The 17,799-nt window shown below is 31.1% G+C and overlaps 2 protein-coding genes across 2 annotated transcripts; both read left to right on the top strand.

The window, feature by feature from the left end:
• The first annotated feature begins 198 nt into the window (after positions 1-198).
• On the top strand, positions 199-1,519 carry LOC113856486 (NAC domain-containing protein 104-like). Its single transcript, XM_027488318.1, has 3 exons — positions 199-471; positions 653-924; positions 1,043-1,519. The coding sequence occupies exons 1-3, from the start codon at positions 312-314 to the stop codon at positions 1,220-1,222; spliced, it is 612 nt and encodes a 203-aa protein (XP_027344119.1). The 5' UTR covers positions 199-311; the 3' UTR covers positions 1,223-1,519.
• A 3,788-nt stretch (positions 1,520-5,307) lies between these two features.
• Positions 5,308-8,299, top strand: LOC113855698 (cation/H(+) antiporter 15-like). The gene is made up of 3 exons (XM_027487329.1): positions 5,308-5,529; positions 5,664-6,662; positions 6,998-8,299. Exons 1-3 carry the CDS (start codon positions 5,308-5,310, stop codon positions 8,297-8,299), a joined length of 2,523 nt encoding a protein of 840 aa, XP_027343130.1.
• Positions 8,300-17,799: the final 9,500 nt, after the last annotated feature.

Below are 17,799 nucleotides of genomic sequence, written 5' to 3'. Positions count from 1 at the left end.
TAACAAAACTTTAAATAATTTATAAAAATAAAAAAAAATAAAAATTGATGGGTGTTTATAAATTAGAAGTGTAACCCTAAGTTAAATTATCACTTACAACGCAACTTCTGTTGTTAGCTTTCTGTGGCCCTACTTTCTTATCGTGATATTCCACGCAACGCCGACTTTCTTCTTGAAACTCAATTCTTCTTCTGAATCACAATCACTCAAAATCTCTCTCTCCCTCTCCCTCTCCCTCTCTCTAAGTAACTATAAACTTTGACAAACTTGACTTAAGTGCCAGTCCTTCTAAAAACGAAAAATATCAAAAGATGGCTAGTGGAAGTGTCAACCTTCCTCCTGGCTTTTGCTTCTCTCCAACTGATGAAGAACTCATCCTTCACTTTCTTTATCCCAAGGCTTCTCTACCATCCCATCCCAACATCATACCAGAGCTTGACCTCTCTCTTCTCCTTCCATGGGAATTAAATGGTATGTCTCTATCATTGTCTGATTGCTGTTAAATTTTTCAACAAGTGACATAACCATATATACGCATGCATGGATCAAATTCCATGTCTTATAAATGTTTTCCCCAGCCGAAAAAAAAAAAACTAAATATGTCTGGTGTTTATATGTATCTTTTGTTTTTGTTATATATATATTTATATAGGTAAAGCGTTGTCAAGTGGAAATCAACACTATTTTTTCACCAAAGGGAAGGAAAATAGATCCACTGAAAATGGATATTGGAAGGAAATAGAAGTCACAAAACCTATAGTATCATCCTCTGATGACAAAGTCGGGATCAAGAAGTACCTCGTGTTCAACCTTGGTGAAGCTCCACAAGGCACTGAAACCACTTGGGTCATGCAAGAATATCATATTTCCTCATCTGGATTTAACACTGCATCTTGTGGAAGTACTCGTGGGAGACGAAAATCCGTAAGTGATTTTGATTTTCTCAATTAATTAAGTCAATCAACAACTTGTACAAAACATGGAAAACTGAAGAAATTTAATTATTCGTATTAATTTTCCGATGTGTTGTGCAATAACACAGGATCAAAATAGGAGCAAATGGGTTTTGTGCAGAGTCTATGAAAAGAAGAGGTCTCAATCCCAACAAGGTGTAAGCTGTTACAGCGATGAGGATGACAGTGGAACAGAACTTTCATGGCTAGACGAATTTTATATGTCGTTAGATGATGATCTTGAAGAAATTATAAGCTTGCCTAATTAGATTGAACGATATAAATATTGGGATATTGCATGTTAGAATTTTGGTAATTATATGTATTTTGAAAGGCAGATTAGGAAGTCTCTACAATTACATGCAGAGGAGTACAAAGATAATATATATACTTATTTTAATTAGGTAATGCCTTTTTTGTCACCTTTTAAACGTCCTCGTACGTCAAAGAGGATACTTTGCTTGCGAAAATGCAGCTTCGATAGTTTTGTATCTTTTTCTATTGTAACTTCCTTTATACATAACTACTTTATACTTTTTATATAATTTGGAATGCCTATTTCAGTTGTTTTATTCGTGATTGCACCGAATGGTAGACGTCATTTCCTACAATTAATTAAGCTATCAGTTTATATGTCTCTTTCAGTCGCATAATTTATCTTATCTTATATTTCTAATTCTTCTCTTCATATAATCTTTTTATCATACAAAAATATAGAAAAAAAAAATGTAATTTATCGTCTAAGAAAGCACATGTGGAACCTATTGTCTTTGAGCGGACAGACAGAGAAGCAGAAGCAGACAATGAGTGTGTCTCAGCGCCAGCCCCTCTATTATTCATTTACATTTTGAAAATAATTTTACTGTTAAAATATTGATATCATATATAATATTATATATAATTAGATTTATCACTTATTTTCTTTTATTTTTCATGTAAGCATTTAAAAGCACATCCTATAAATAAATGCAATTGCATTTGTTTTAATGTAGACAAAACATTTTTCTTTCTAAAGTTCAGTGGCGTGTCATGTTCTGGATGGTGTTTTTATTACTCCATGATATTCGCTACTATCGCAAGAAAATGGTGCAGTTAGATCAAAAGAAGCATGGACAACAATTTAGAGTTTAGGTTCAGAAATTGATTACGAGTAAATAATGTGTTGTTAATACTCTATATCATATTGAAATTTAAGAGCAAATTTAATCATCCCAATATTTTATAACATATTGAAATTTTAGAGAGAACATGCACCTTGACGACTTTTAGGGACTAACTTCGAGCAGGTCTTCACATTCCCAACCTACAAGTAGTTGCCATTCCATTTTCATTGCATATTATAAGGGAAAACACAATGAAATGAAACCGATCTAAATGAAAAAAAAAAAGTTGGTGAGGATGTTATTGCGAGGATGTATAATGATTACATGATAAAAAAATTTAAGACATAGGAAATTTTTATTAAAGATTTTAACGTTTAATATTATTCATACATTAAATTTAATAATTTTAATTATATAATTTTTAATAAATATTCTTTATATAAATTTTTATTATATATTTTATACATACGTTTAAAAAATTATAATGATTTGTTATTAAATTATGTAAAATTTTTCTTTTACGTGAAACACACATATAAAAATAAAAATAAGTTAGGTTAGACTAGATTTTGTATAAATAGGCTTAGCCTGTCTAATAATTTTGAAATCTAAGTCTGACTTATTATTTGTTATAGATTTTTTATTAAGGCTAACCTTCCGTTTTAAAAGCCTGATTTGACTTATTAATTTTTTTAATAATCTACTTTATATCAAGACATTTAATAGGTCATTAAATTTATTTATAAATAGACTATATTTTTTAAGAATCACAAAGCTTATTTCTAAATAAACTATTAAAAAAATGATATAACATAAATAAGTACGCAAAATTGTAAAAATATATGAGATGAGATGAGACGAACTAGTATTAGACGTAATCAAGACAACGCAATATAAATAAGTGTTATGCGTATAAGATATGTAAAAAGTTCCAGCAAATAGAGTTTTCTTTTTTAGAGAATATGTAGTAAAGATATTCTTTACCTCTGATGAAAAAGCTTAGAGTTTTTAATTTAAGATTTTATTATTTTAAAATTTAATTGATTTAATATATTATAATAAATTTTATAAATTTTAAATAAGTCATTCTAATAAGCCTAATAAACTTTTTATTAAGTTAAAACTTGACTATTTAATTAATTAAACTTTTTAAAAAGTTTAAATTAAGCCTATTAATTAAATAAGTCAGACCGTAGGTTTCTACTTGACACTTTAGCTTACTTTTATTCTTACGCACAGGCAAAGGCAGAATTTTATAGTGACTATTAATATGACATCATCAAGATTGAATGCTATATCTCATGTGAGAAGTTTAGCCTATTTTTATTCCTACACATAGGCAAAGGCAGAATTTTGTAGTGGCATGACATCATAAAGATTTGCATGCTATATCTCATGTGAGAAGTTTAGCCTATTTTTATCCCTACACATAGGCAAAGGCAGTTTTTATTTCTTGATGTTAGCAATATATAGTGGTCAAATAGGATCATTTTCTATCATGTGGAAATTAGAATTAATTTCCGTTTATCTACTTTTATCTATGTGTGGGGGAGGGGAGAAGAAACGTTTGTATTCAGCTACAAAGTTTATTTTGTACACGGCAGGAAGTTCCATTTTTTTATTAATGGGAATTTTGCTATGGGTTTATAAATATGGCATCATCAAGATTGCATGCTATATATCATGTGAGAAGTGATATTGACAATTACTGGAGTTACTGTGAGCAGCAGGAAGAAGAATGCAATCTCACGTAGTGAGGGGCTGAGAGAAAGCTTAAGGTAGATTTGAGAATGCACCCTTACAGAATTTACTATGTCAATAAATTAGTTCTTTCAAGATTTAATATAGCACTATTTTTTTTGTTTTTAAGAAAAAAAATAGAATAATGATAAAAATATTTGAAAAATTAATTTAATAATTAAAATTTGTAGAAAATAATTATACATATAACTTTAAAGAGTTAAATTGATGATTATGTCTTTTACTATTGTTATAGTCAATGAACCAACAATAAATCTGATTCCATTCAACTTATAAGGAATAAAGAGTTCTGTTATGGTTTCATTCAACAAGAATTTGCAAAATAGTGTTTTTCCAATAAAATTGATAATGGGTGGTGTAATCACTGACTCTATCTCGTAACTTACATTATCTTTTGTAATCATTTCTTATCTGTTGTAATAAAGCGAATAGTTAAAAAATATATTTTTAACAAACTTTTTCAAATACATTACAAATTTTTAGTTTAAATTCATCAAAAATATTAATGAAAATTATTAAATTAAAAGTAAAACTTATATAATTTTTTAATAAGTTTTGTCAATAACAAATGGATTGTTGTTGAAATTTCTAATAATAAATTTTATTTATCTCTTTCAAGTTGTTGTATTAGCTTTCCAAATTGTAAATATAAATTCGCTTGTAACCTTCTCGTTGTGAAATAGTGAAAATACATTTCCCTTAACTTTTATAGTGTAATATTAAACGATATAAAAAAAGTAGAAATAAAAATATTTGCATGCTATATTACATATATTATCAATTTTTTTATGTTTAAATAATGTTATGATTTTCTATTATATAAAGTGTTTACAAACAAACCATTCTATATTTTCCAGTTTTGGTAACATTAAATAAAAAATATTAAACGATCAAAATCACATATCAAATATAGTAAAAAAATTTAAAAGCATACTTAAGTCTTTTAAAAAATTATGATCTTTTCAAAATAAATACATATATTTTTATTATTTAAAATAAGGATTTTTCTAATAAAAAGATTTAATTAAAAATAAATAGCATAGCCAATGGAGAGGATCCTAATCCCACACGTGCCTCCAAGTGCTCAAGTGCCTATCATTATTGTTCTTAAAATAGAGACCCCAACATAAGCCATGGGAATTAAGTAGAGCTCCCACTTGAGTGGACAACCACCAAAACAAAAACGAACGTGATTTCTTTCCTCTTCACCTTTCTTTTCATTCCTAATTGTCATCCAAAAAACAAATGCAAAAGTAATCTCTTATTCTTTCATCTTTCCTCATATTTCTCACTTTCAATTTATCTATCATCCAAACTATATACTCTATTCCATTCAATTTTTGCAAGCAAAGCTCAATGACTGTTGGACGCATAAAAACTCAGGTAATGGCATATAAGTGACACATGAAAGAAGGCTCTGTATAATGTTGTGATTGAGTATAACAGCAAGTGCAACCTGTGACAATATTAGAAGCAGTGGTGATTAAAGAATGGAAGGGAAAGACGTGACATTTCAATTAAACGAAACAAAAGATATAACATGCTATTCACCAGTTATGGTAACAACAAATGGGATATGGCAAAGTGATAACCCTTTTAACTATGCTCTCCCCGTCTTCATCCTCCAAATAATTTTAGTTGTGACTGTCACCCGTTTATTCGTCTTCATACTCAAGCCTGTTCGTCAGCCACGTGTCATTGCTGAAATCATGGTTAGTCCCTCTACCATTACAAAGTTTTCATCGCATGCAATTAGTATATATGTAAACACACATATATATAACAAAAATAAAAAATCATAACTAATGTTATGTTGTTACATGCATGCATGCATGCATGTTGGTAGGGAGGCATAGTGTTGGGTCCTTCGGTTCTTGGACGAAACAAAGCATTTTCTGAAGCAGTGTTTCCTCTAAGAAGTGTGATCATAACAGAAGCAATGGCAAATATTGGTCTTCTTTTGTTTACCTTCTTGGTGGGAGTGGGAATGGACACTTCTTCATTAAAACGCATTGGTAGAAAAGCAGTGACAATAGCATTTGCTGGTATGGTCTTGCCTTTTGCAATTGGAGGTGTCTTCTCTTTCTTTTTCATCAAACTCACTGATAATGACAAGAACAAAGGTGCTTACATCATATTCCTTGGTGTTGTTCTCTCTATCACTGCATTTCCTGTTCTTGCTAGAATCCTTGCAGAGCTCAAACTCGTCAACACAGAGATTGGACGAGTTGCTCTTTCATCTGCAATCATTAATGACATGTTTTCTTGGGTGCTCTTGGCTATATCCATTACTATGATAGAGCATGAAAAACCTTCTTTGACTTCCTTGATGATTTTATTGTCAAGTGCAGCATTTGTGGCTTTTAATATTTTTGCTGTGAGGCCTATGATCTTATGGATAATAAGGAACACCCCAGAAGGTGAAACATTCAGTGATTTCCATATTTGTATGATATTAGCTGGTGTCATGATCTCAGGTTTCATCACTGATGCTATTGGAACCCATTCAATTTTGGGAGCTTTTATATTTGGTTTGACAATCCCAAATGGGCCACTTGGACTTGCACTTGCTGAAAGGCTTGAAGACTTTAGTTCAGGACTTCTGCTCCCTCTATTTTTTGCAAATAGTGGGCTAAAGACTGATTTAAGACTCATCAAAGGGATCAATGCATGGGTAATTTTGATCTTGCTTGTTGTTCTATCTTGCGTTGGCAAAGTCGTTGGAACTTTAGCCGTTGCAGTCACTTATCAAATGTCAATTAGTGAAGGAGCAGTCCTTGGCTTGCTCATGAACACAAAAGGCCTTGTTGAAGTTATCGTCCTTAACATTGGCAAGGACCAGAAGGTACTAGCCGATTTACAATACTTGAGTACTTGTGCTAATATCAGGCACATAATATAAAAATGTTCGTGTTTATTTAACTAATAGCTTAAGTTTTGGGGATTAAATATTCATGACATAATGAAAGCCTCTATGACTCTAGTCAGCTTGATTCCCTGCCCCATTCTTCTAATAAAATTTAACTTCAATAAAAGGTAAGTAGCAAAAAGGTGCTTTTGCATGTTGAGTGTGTTAGAAATGTAATATAAAATCGTTCTCATGTCTTCATCGAATAATTTATCAAGTTATTGGGATTTTTGTTCACAATAATTGTTGGTCAATCACAATTTTTCTTTCAGGTTTTGACAGAAGAATCATTTGCATCCATGATGATTATAACAGTACTAATGACCGGAATAATTGTACCTGGGATATCATTTATATATAAACCATCAAAGGGGCTCATATCATACAAAAGAAGAACGATTCAGATGTCAAAAACAGATGCAGAGTTTAGAATTCTTGGGTGTATCCATACCCCTAGAAATGTGCCAACAATAATTAACCTCCTTGAAGCCTCAAATCCGACAAAGAAGTCCCCGATATGCATTTATGTGGTCCACTTGGTGGAACTTACTGGTCGAACATCTGCAATGCTCGTTGTTCATAACCCTACAAAATCAGACCACAACGGCTTTAATAGAACTCAAGCTCAAACAAACCATATAATCAACGCCTTTGAAAACTATGAGCAACATGCTGATTACATCTCTATCCAGCCCTTGACTGCAGTGTCCCCTTATTCCACAATGCATGAGGACATATGCAACTTGGCTCGAGACAAGCTTGTTGCCTTAATAATCATTCCTTTTCATAAACAACAAACAGTTGATGGTGCAATGGAAGCTACAAACACTGCATTTCGCAATGTAAACCAAAATGTACTAAACTATGCACCTTGCTCAGTTGGGATTCTAGTAGATAGAGGCTTAAATGGCTCTAACCATTTGGCTTCAGATCAATTGTCTCATCATGTAGCTGTGTTGTTTTTTGGAGGACCTGATGACAGAGAAGCATTGAGCTATGGATGGAGGATGTCAGAACATCCAGGGATAAACCTCACTGTGATGCGTTTTGTTTCAGGGGAAGAAGTGACGCATCATAGTGTCCACCCAAATGAACCAAAGGAATTGAGAGTGGAAACAGATAAGGATATAGAGAAGCAAATTGATGAAAAGCTTATACATTGGTTTAGAATGAGTCATGTAGATGATGATTCAGTTACTTTTGTTGAGAAGATTGTTAACAATGGGGAGCAAACAGTGGCAGCAATAAGGTCAATGGATGATGTTCACGACCTTTTCATAGTTGGTAGAGGCCAAGGAATGATATCACCACTCACTGCAGGACTTACTGATTGGAGTGAATGTCCAGAGTTAGGAGCAATTGGGGATTTTTTAGCTTCATCAGATTTTGCAGCCACTGCTTCAGTGTTGGTAGTGCAACAATATGTTGGCGCAGAATTAGAAGAAGATGGATTTGTAACAACACCAAACAATGCAATGGCTACAAATGAAGAATATGTCAGTCAGATTAACCATCATTCAGCAACAAGAATGGGACATAATCTGTGCAATACAGAACACTTGAGTTCTCAGTGACCTCTGTTGATGCCTAATAAAGTCTTCCAATACAAACTTGGCAGTATATAAGGTAATTATCGCTCGAATTTGAGTACTGCGCACAACAATAACTTATGATGTTAGATATGTGTAAAGGTAATAAGAGGTTTACCTAATGTTCTTTATACATATTGCAAAATAGAATTTCTTTCCTTTATTTTATCTTTTGGGTGTCTTGTATTGTAACATAGGACATTAATATGTGTAATTAGCCTCTTGTTATCTTAATATCGTTCTAGGTTCAGATCAAAACACATTTGATTGGAGTAAAAGGTATATAATTGCTCTGGGAATAGCTGATGATATGATTTGTCCGTGTGAGAGTTGTCACATGCTAATCATTCGTAGAGATATTAGGTAGAGAATATTCTACTCACTGAAAATTTTGAGCCATAGGTTATTATTAAGCTTTATTAAAGAGAACGATTAAAGAATTCATTTGCAGTTTTACTTTGATCCATAAAACTTAAAGACTCCATATATGTCCTTATTTGATGAGAGTTCTATGGAATTATGAGTGAAAGAATGTAGCCTTTTGGATTTATGTTTCTTTTGCACATTCCATGGTTGTGCCACCATTGTGGTTAGGCTAACTGACAAGTTGGTGTAGTTTATAAAAAAGATTTGAGTGAAATTAGCTGATAAATATGAAGGCTTATCTGTATTGTACATTTGTAAAACCAATACCTTGCATTGACGAGTTATCTAATATGTTGTACACATGAAATGGCCATTTACAACTTAATAAATACCAATCCAGGTTGTATATATAGTATTGTTTTTCTAAAATCACATTCCTTTTGTTAACAGATTTTGTAGCAAAATCACTCTGGTTCCTTGGAATTTACCTTTATACTTCTATGATACTAGAGATGCTAACAAGAATTAAGAAAAAGGGAGAGAGGTAAAGAACATAGTGAAAAGAAAAATAGTAATAAGGTTGGAGAATTTGTGTAATTTCATAAAAGAACGATCATATTTTCTTTGATGCTACAGGTTGTAACAATGCTATGAGGTGATGATTGTGTACTCGAATCAACAAAAGCATGCCGAAGGAGGCCTCTCCAAAGAACATACTCAAAGAGCTATTGGATGTGAAAGAACACAATAAAGTATCTAAAATCTCAATCATCTTAAGTAGGTTGTCGTAAGAGCTAAGGACATTATTAATTTAATTTTAGTACTAAAAAGACTCATAGAAGTGTAAAGAATTTCTTGGAAATGATCTTTTTCAGACAAACTTTTAAGAATGTTTGGAAGTACATTGAAATTATTGTACTCAAACTTACACTAAGTCAAAACATAGATCTGAAAGTGGTTCCGTTTTGAATTAGAGAGCGTTTAAAATTGCTCTAAAATCTTTAGCTCTCTGATGTATTATATTTAAGAAAACGGTTAAACAACTGCTCTCAAATGTTAAGATTAGAGAGTGGTTCCACGCCGAAACCGCTCTCCAAAGTATAGGTGTAAGATTAGAGAACTGTGTTTCACGTAAAACCGCTCTCCAAAATATAGATGTAGACCATGAATCTGAAATTTAAAATTAATTTCTTTTTGAATTTTCTATTGCAAAGTAAAATTAATTTATTATTATGTTTAAATCAAAATTTGAAATTGACTTCTTTGTGATTTTTTTTTATTTTTATCACAAATCAAAATTGAATCTTGAGTTTATACATTTAGTGTTAACCAAACAGTCTATATCTGCATGAACTAAACACAAGTAAGTAGAGAACACTACTAGAAAAGTGCTGATTACAGACGGATATTACAGACAGATATTTATCCATCTGTAATACAGACGGATTTACAGACGAATTTATGATTTTTATTTTTTTTTAAATTTTTTGAAAAATCTATCTGTAATATCCGTCTGTAATTTGCCCGCCATTTGACGTGAAACAGTATAGACAGGAATTACAGACAGATTTTTTCGTCTATAATTTGAAAAAAGGAGGGAAATTTGGAGCGGGAGTTACAGACAAATTTTTTTGTCTGTAAATATTGTCCTTTTTTAACTGACTTTCCATGTGGCAATTTACAGACCAAAAAATCTGTCTGTAAATGGACTTGACAAATTTACAAACAGAAAAATCCGTCTGTAACTGGATCTTTAAAATGTACCGTTTCATTAAATAATTTATAGACGGATTTTTCCGTCTGTAATGTCTGAAACCCATAATTCGCGCCTCCCCCTTCCCCTTTCTCATTTTTCATAAATCTCTCTCTCGCCTCTCTCTGTCTCTCTCTCAAGGAACTTCGGTTTTTTGGCCTTTGCGAGTGATTGGAGTATCCATTTGAAGGATAATTTGCATAATTGTGTTCCTGTTACGATACTCTAACTTTTAATCGTTTTACTTTTTTATTTTTGATGTATTTTAGAGACTTAAAATTTCTAAGATAGAGTTGTAGGATTGGAGATTGTATGACTGGGAGAAGGGTGTAGAGGTCCTTCTCCGAACCTGATTATTGTGTGATGTTGGATTGTTTGTATTTGCGGAGTTTGTAGAATATGCATGTTGTGGAGTTATAAGGGGATGTGCTCTAGAACGATTTAAGATTGTAATGTGTATGTTTTTTATGCATTGGAAGAAGTGGGCGGTTACATAATATATAGATTATGTGTAAAGAAAATTTAGATTTTTGTATTAAGTACGTGTAAACAAATGTAAGGAAATATTAATATATTAGGGAAGATTCTGCCAAAATTTACATTAGAAATTTGTTGTATTAAGTAAAAATATTCATATAGAAAAAAATTCATATATTAGGGGAGATTCTACCAAAATTTATATTAGAAATTTGTTGTATTAAGTGTAAACAAATATAGGAAAATATTCATATATTAGGAGGGATTCTGTCAAAATTTACATTCGATACATGTTTTATTAAGTGTAAACAAATATAATAAAATATTCATGTATTAGAGAAGATTTTGCCAAAATTTACATTAGAAATTTGTGTAATGTAAAATAAAAGGTTGATACAATATTGTGTATTTGTGTATTTGGTCTCTAAACATGTATTATATTTGTTTCAGATATGGCAGGTAAAGGTAAGAAAGGTGTTACTCAGGGTCCTAATCGTTAACGTTAATAAGATGATTTTTAACGTTAATAAAGATAAAAAGAAAGAAAGATAATGAATGATTCATCATTAACAAAGAGAAAAAGAAAAAAGAGAGAATGAAGAAGTATCTACAGATGTAAAAAAAAAAAACTAATTTGGCTAACAGGGAAGATGAAGATAACATAAGAGAGTAGAGAAAATGAACATAACTTATAGCAAAAAAGAGTAACTTTGTTAGTTAAGAAGAAGAAATGTGTTGAACATATTTCATTTATAAACGACCTTAATAACTTTAGAGATCTTTATTAACCACTCTAAAAAAATAAGCTTATATGTGACTTTAGATAGTGGTTAATAAAAAATAACTTTCAGAAATATATATTTGAGAGCTGTTAATATAGAATCACTTTTAAATATATAGTTATAAAGTAATTTTTATTAATCGTTATCTAACTCATTTCTAGTGTAGTGTTAGAACGATGAGCTCCATTAAATTTAATTACAAAAAATTAAGCGTACGTACATTTACTTGGATTCTTATGTCGGCAGCGTTGAATTTTTTTGAATAGGTCGTAGTGATTCTCTTATATTTATCAAAATGTCGTTCTAGAGTGCTTATATGTTTGTATATGAATAGCAAAAGGTGGTTAAACAACAAGGGCTGAATGTATAGAAATTTGCCATCAAAAGTACAGGTGGGAATATGATTCAATGTGTCATGTTAATCCGCATAACTCATTAAATTTAGTTCTGCATTTTAAAACGACTTACGTGGCAGCCAAACAACTTGCCCGTTCAACAAAAATAAATAATTTTTAAAAATATCTTTTACACATAAATTTAATAAATATTAAAAATTAAATTATAATATTAATAAAATTATTTATTTATGTAAGTTAAAATATAATTATATTTATATATTTTGTTTATTTTATATAATTTTAACATTTTAAATATTTAAGTGGGTCATCGGCTAATTCACTAACTTGTTAATAAAATGGGTTAGGCTGATGTTTTCAAGCCCAACCTATTTTTTTTTATGGGTTAATGATGGAATAGTGTAAAACGAGACGAGTTGACTTGTTTTACTATTTTTATTAAAAAGTAATTTTTTTTTTCTGAAGAAGAGGGCAACATGCCTAATACACACAAAACTACGCTACAGGTCTAGAAAAATCAGTCCCACAAGAATCCAAACTCAGAAAAGGGAGTAGGAATAAGGAGGGATTAAAAGACTGATAATAGGGAGAAAGCAACTCTAAACTTAGTTTGGCTAGAGAATTAGCACAAGAATTTGCTTCTCTGCAAACATAAGATAACCTCACAGACCAAATAGCTTTCAAAGTATTTCTAATACTACAAATTAGCAGATAAAGGGGGTGAAAATATGGCTGCAACTTCAAGATAAGGTCAATAACGACCATTGAATCTGATTCTATCCAAATAATAGGTGGATTAAGTTGAGCCACTAGTTGGATGCCAAAATATAAACTCCAAAGCTCAGCAGCCATAGGGGAGCAAAAATCAATTCTACTATAGAAACCCATAATACATCTTCCTTTGGCATCTGTGATCAACCCCCACAGGTAGCAATTCTCGCAGCTCTAGAACTGTCTCCATCAACATTTAATTTTAGTTGATTAGTGGGAGGAGGAGTCCATCTCATAGCACAATGGTACCTTAATTAATTAGGATAGTAGGAAGACTTTTTCCTGCAACACAAGGTATAATAATCTGCATCAAACAAGGTTTTTACAACAACATTATCAGGTTTGGTAGACTTTTTATTAAAAATCCAATCATTTTTATCCTTCTATAAATACCAAATCACAATACCAAAAATAGACTTCCAATTTTGAAATCCATTATGATTAGAAGAAGATAGGTTATTTATTAACCAGATAGACAGCCTAGAACTGAAAAAATTTACCCAATGTTCAGCGAAAATAAAAGGACTCCACACATCTCTAGCATAAAAACAATCCCTAAAAATATGAATTATAGATTCCTGATTAAACCCACACCTACTATATAAATGAGAGTTTGACATTTTCTTTTTGAATCTTTCTTCATGTTTTCCAAAGAAAAAAATGCAATTTTAGGAGGACAATCCCATCTCCAGACAAATTTAAACAAGGAATTATCAATCTTAACATTTTTCCTGATTTGGTTCAGCAATAAGTAAGCAGATTTAATGGAAAAGACCCCATCGCTGGTCAAAAGCCAATACACAAAGTCCTGGTCAACATCTCTAGATGGAGCTAATTGAGTTAATGGACTAGCATATGTGGTGAGAGAGCATAGAAGAGATTTTGCACTAGTCCCATTCCCTATTAACTATAAAGAAAGTCATTGAAAGATCCAGATCTAGAGCTGGAATTGAAGAAATTGCAAATCTAGAAAGATTGCAGAAATTAGGGACCCAATTATCTGTCCAGAATTTAATTGACATGCCATCTCTAACAACCCAACTCATACCTTTAGAAAAGTGAGGCTAGACAGCCATTATTCCCTTCCAAAGGTGAGATGATCTAGTGATATTATTCCTAATATGAGAATCACTCCTAGGCTTAAATTTATACTTTTGAGTGAACATTTGGGCCCAAAGGTTAAGGAGTTAACTAGCCTCCAACAGAGTTTCATCATGTAGGCTTTGTTAAAAGTGTTTAAATCTCTAAATCCCAAACTCCCTTCATTTTTAGGAGTACAAATTTTATCCCACCCTATAAGATGACACTTTCTACCATTCAGGGATCCCCAAATAAATTTTTTACAAATATTATTAATCTCATGACAAATAGAACTAGTAATGTAGAGGGCTTGCATGTTATAAGATGAAATGCTTATAATACATGATTGAGCAAGAGTCACCCTACCTGCTATAGATAACGACTTCATTTTTCAAAGAGATAATTTTTTCCTAACTTTATCAATCAAGAAGGAAAACTAGTTCCTGGTAGGTTTATTCGAGACAATAGGAATGCCAAGGTAAGTCCCTATCTGCTGACAGGGCTTAATGCTTAAGCAATCAGAAATAACTTTACTAATTGAGGAATCGATATTTTTAGAGAAGTAGATAGAGGATTTTCTATTATTTATTCTTAGGCCACAGGTAGTACCAAAATCAGATAAAATCTCCTTAATAAGGTTTGCTTGATGATAATTAGCTTTGGATACTAGGATAACGTCATTTGCAAAGAAAAGGTGGGACACATTAGGACCATGGTTTGTAAAGGAGAAAGGACACCAATAATTATTAATGACTTTATCCTTAATTAAATGGGCTAGTTTTTCCATACACAATACAAAAATATAAGGAAAAAGAGGATCCCCTTGGCAAATTCCCCTAGAGGGAGAGAATTCCTCTGTCAGGTCATTATTCCAATTAATGGCCATGGTCGAAGAAGAGATACAGTGAAAGATCAAATTAATAAGGTCAGAGGGCATACCAACTTCCTGAAGAGTTTGGATAATAAAATTTCACTGTAGTTCGTCATACGATTTCTCAAGGTCAAGCTTAATAATCATGTAATTATTTTTGTTTTTAAGGATAGTGAAGGAATGATTTAATTCTTGTAATATGAGGGCATTATCAATACCCTACCTTCCAGGAATAAAGCTAGTCTGGTTGGCTGATACAATATGTGGAAGAATGGCTCTCAACCTATTAGCTACAATTTTAGTAATAACTTTATAACTGATATTACATAGGGATATATAGGTCTGAAGTTACTAATATATTCAGGGTTATCCATCTTAAGAATGAGGGTAATGTGGGTTTTATTGACTTCAGCCATTTTTGTAGGGTTCTGAAACATATCCAAGACAAAATTAAAAATGAAAGGAGCAAGGAAATCCCACTAATTTTTATAAAACAAAGCATGTATACCATTTGATCCAGGAGACTTGGAGTTGGAAAAAAGAAAGGCCTTAAACTAAGCCTATCACACTTTCTCAGAGGAGAAAAGGAAGTAGTAGTGAAGAGAGTAGAATTAGACAGAGAGAGATCAGAATAAAACTTTTTAAAATAGTCAAGAATCATGAATTTCAGTTATTATACTCCCAATTTTTATTTTCATCTTTTAAAGCTTCAATTAAATTTTTATTTCTTTTAAAAACAACAGCTTTATGAAAAAAGTTTATGTTTCTATCCCCTAAGCTAAGCCATTTAGATCTGTAATGGTGGAACCAGTAAGATTCCTCAAGGTCCAGAATCTGTTGGTACTCTTTCCAGAGGGATTTCATGAGATTACATAAGAAAAGGTTATCCATAGAACTTAACTTGCAAGAGATGCCATTTATTCTACTCAAAATACACTTCTTTCTGTAAAATAATGTTACCAAAGGTAGTTTTATTCCAATATGAGATATTATCTTTGAATATTTTGATATTATCATTCCAAGAATTATAAGGAAACTAAGAATTTTTAACCTGTTTAGGAAAATCTGGATGGGAGATCCAGGGAGTTAGGAATTTGAAAGGTTTTACAGGAGTAGAAAATTGCTTATTTAATCTTATTCTGAATCAAAGTCTAACATGATCAGATTTTAAAATTGAAATGTAAGTAACTAAACTATTAGTGAAATAGATTCTCCACTCATCATTTGTAACCACCCTATCAAGCCTCTCTTTAAGGTTACCTTTTTTGCTTATTAAAAAGTAATTTAGTACACATACTTTTACCTATTGAATACCAATTATTATCCATATTATAATTAATTTGAATATTCTCTATTGTAATATTTTTGTTTCACAAATTGGCAATACATAAATGCTGATACAATACTAACATTAACTATGAAAAACTAATAAAAAATAGCATTGACTAATTATTAGTAAAGTATTGAAATTAAATGAACAATATTCAAATATAATTTAATTTTTTATTTATATAATAAGGAGTATGAAAATTATATTATCTAATACTATCTTAGTTATTAAAAAAAATTTAAAGTTATAAAAATATGAAGTAAAATTATTAAATTAAAAGTGAAATTCATGTAATTTTTATATATTTTTAAAAAAATTAGCCAATAATAGTTTTTTGAAAGTGTTATAAAAAGTGCGAATAACATTTCTCTCATAAAATATTATAAATAGAATTGTTTTATTGGGATATAGGTAGAGTTGGATTCTATAATATTCATGAGTAAATATCCAAACTATTATGACTCATTTTTTTATATAAATAATTGATTTTTTTGTGAACTGATACCTATTAAATTTAAGTTTTTTAGTTTTTGTCTTGAATCTGAGTTTTAATTGTCGTTCATAGTTTAGGGTGACGGGGTGGTTGGGCAAATATTTGCCCTCCTGTTGTTTTGAGTTTTCCTTCAGTTTACGGGTTGGGTTACATGAAGTAGTCGTGGCTTTGTCTGCTACTGTTGAGTTAGATTGTGCCTATATCTTGTGCTCTATTTAGTCTATCATTGTAGAATATCGGTTTGGACCTTGGACCCTTCAATTGTTGGACTTCTCAAATTCAAACTTCCGACTTAAAAATAGGGCCTTATCATTTCTTTACTTTTGTAATCTCGGTCGCCTCTACTTGAAATCCCAATTGCTCAGATGAAAGAATTTTGGGTTGATTCATTTTTCATTAGCTCTAAGGGTGGATTTCTTATAGGTTGATAATGTTTGATCGAAGCCTTCATTCTGCTTTCTTCACTGCAAGTGCATATTGATTTGCTTAATTTGAAATAATAACTATCTAGCTTCCAAAAAGTGCATAAAAATGATTTTTTTTTTCAAAAATAAGCTGAAACAATCATGTTTAAAGTTCTTGCGTAGTTTATCTATTTTTGGAATTTATTTTAGCAGCTCCAGAAGAATTTTTCAAAATATAGTTATTTTACCCAAAGAACTTACAAACATGAACTAGAAACGTCACTTTGCCACCTGATGATGGTCACCGTTTTACATTTTTTTAATTCAGCTAAAATTTGTGAAAAATGATCATAAGAAAACATATTTGATCAAATATTTAAATTTAAGACTGAATAACACATTTAATGTTTAAAATACAAAGTTAAATCAATCTCAAATAAATTTATTTTAATTTAATAAATATGAGTGAATGTACAAATCATCCATTCAGCTCTCACCAAACATATCTGCAAAATATTAAAGTCTTTGAAAGTGTGGGATATTATCGTTTGAGGTTCGTATTAGTAAACGTTGAAATCAGGAGAAAAAAAAATAGCCTAATAAAAATAAAAAGATAGACATCCATTCAGAAAATACAGCTTTTTGGAGAAAATAAACATGCATTCAGAAATTAATCAAGTTTAATGGGAAATATGTAGACACTATCACATTCTGCTTAGCAGTATCTGATTGTTTCAATAATTCAAAAACTCATATCATTAATATTTTTTTAGCAAAGATCACAATACGAAGAAAGAAAGAA

This window comes from Abrus precatorius, unplaced genomic scaffold (genome assembly GCF_003935025.1).
Source record: "Abrus precatorius isolate BTA unplaced genomic scaffold, Abrus_2018 Scaffold11, whole genome shotgun sequence".
NCBI classification, from domain to species: domain Eukaryota; kingdom Viridiplantae; phylum Streptophyta; class Magnoliopsida; order Fabales; family Fabaceae; genus Abrus; species Abrus precatorius.
Note: the sequence above shows the minus strand (reverse complement) of the source record. Positions and strands in the feature narration are given on the sequence as shown.

What these genes read in the sequence shown, in the direction of transcription:
- LOC113856486 (XM_027488318.1), top strand. Translation starts at nt 312, where the DNA reads ATGGCTAGTGGAAGTGTCAACCTTCCTCCTGGCTTTTGCTTCTCTCCA. An exon ending in CCTTCCATGGGAATTAAATG is followed by an intron (nt 472 to 652) that starts GTATGTCTCTAT and finishes ATATTTATATAG; the next exon opens with GTAAAGCGTTGTCAAGTGGA. An exon ending in CTCGTGGGAGACGAAAATCC is followed by an intron (nt 925 to 1,042) that starts GTAAGTGATTTT and finishes GCAATAACACAG; the next exon opens with GATCAAAATAGGAGCAAATG.
- LOC113855698 (XM_027487329.1), top strand. Translation starts at nt 5,308, where the DNA reads ATGGAAGGGAAAGACGTGACATTTCAATTAAACGAAACAAAAGATATA. An exon ending in GTGTCATTGCTGAAATCATG is followed by an intron (nt 5,530 to 5,663) that starts GTTAGTCCCTCT and finishes GCATGTTGGTAG; the next exon opens with GGAGGCATAGTGTTGGGTCC. An exon ending in ACATTGGCAAGGACCAGAAG is followed by an intron (nt 6,663 to 6,997) that starts GTACTAGCCGAT and finishes TTTTTCTTTCAG; the next exon opens with GTTTTGACAGAAGAATCATT.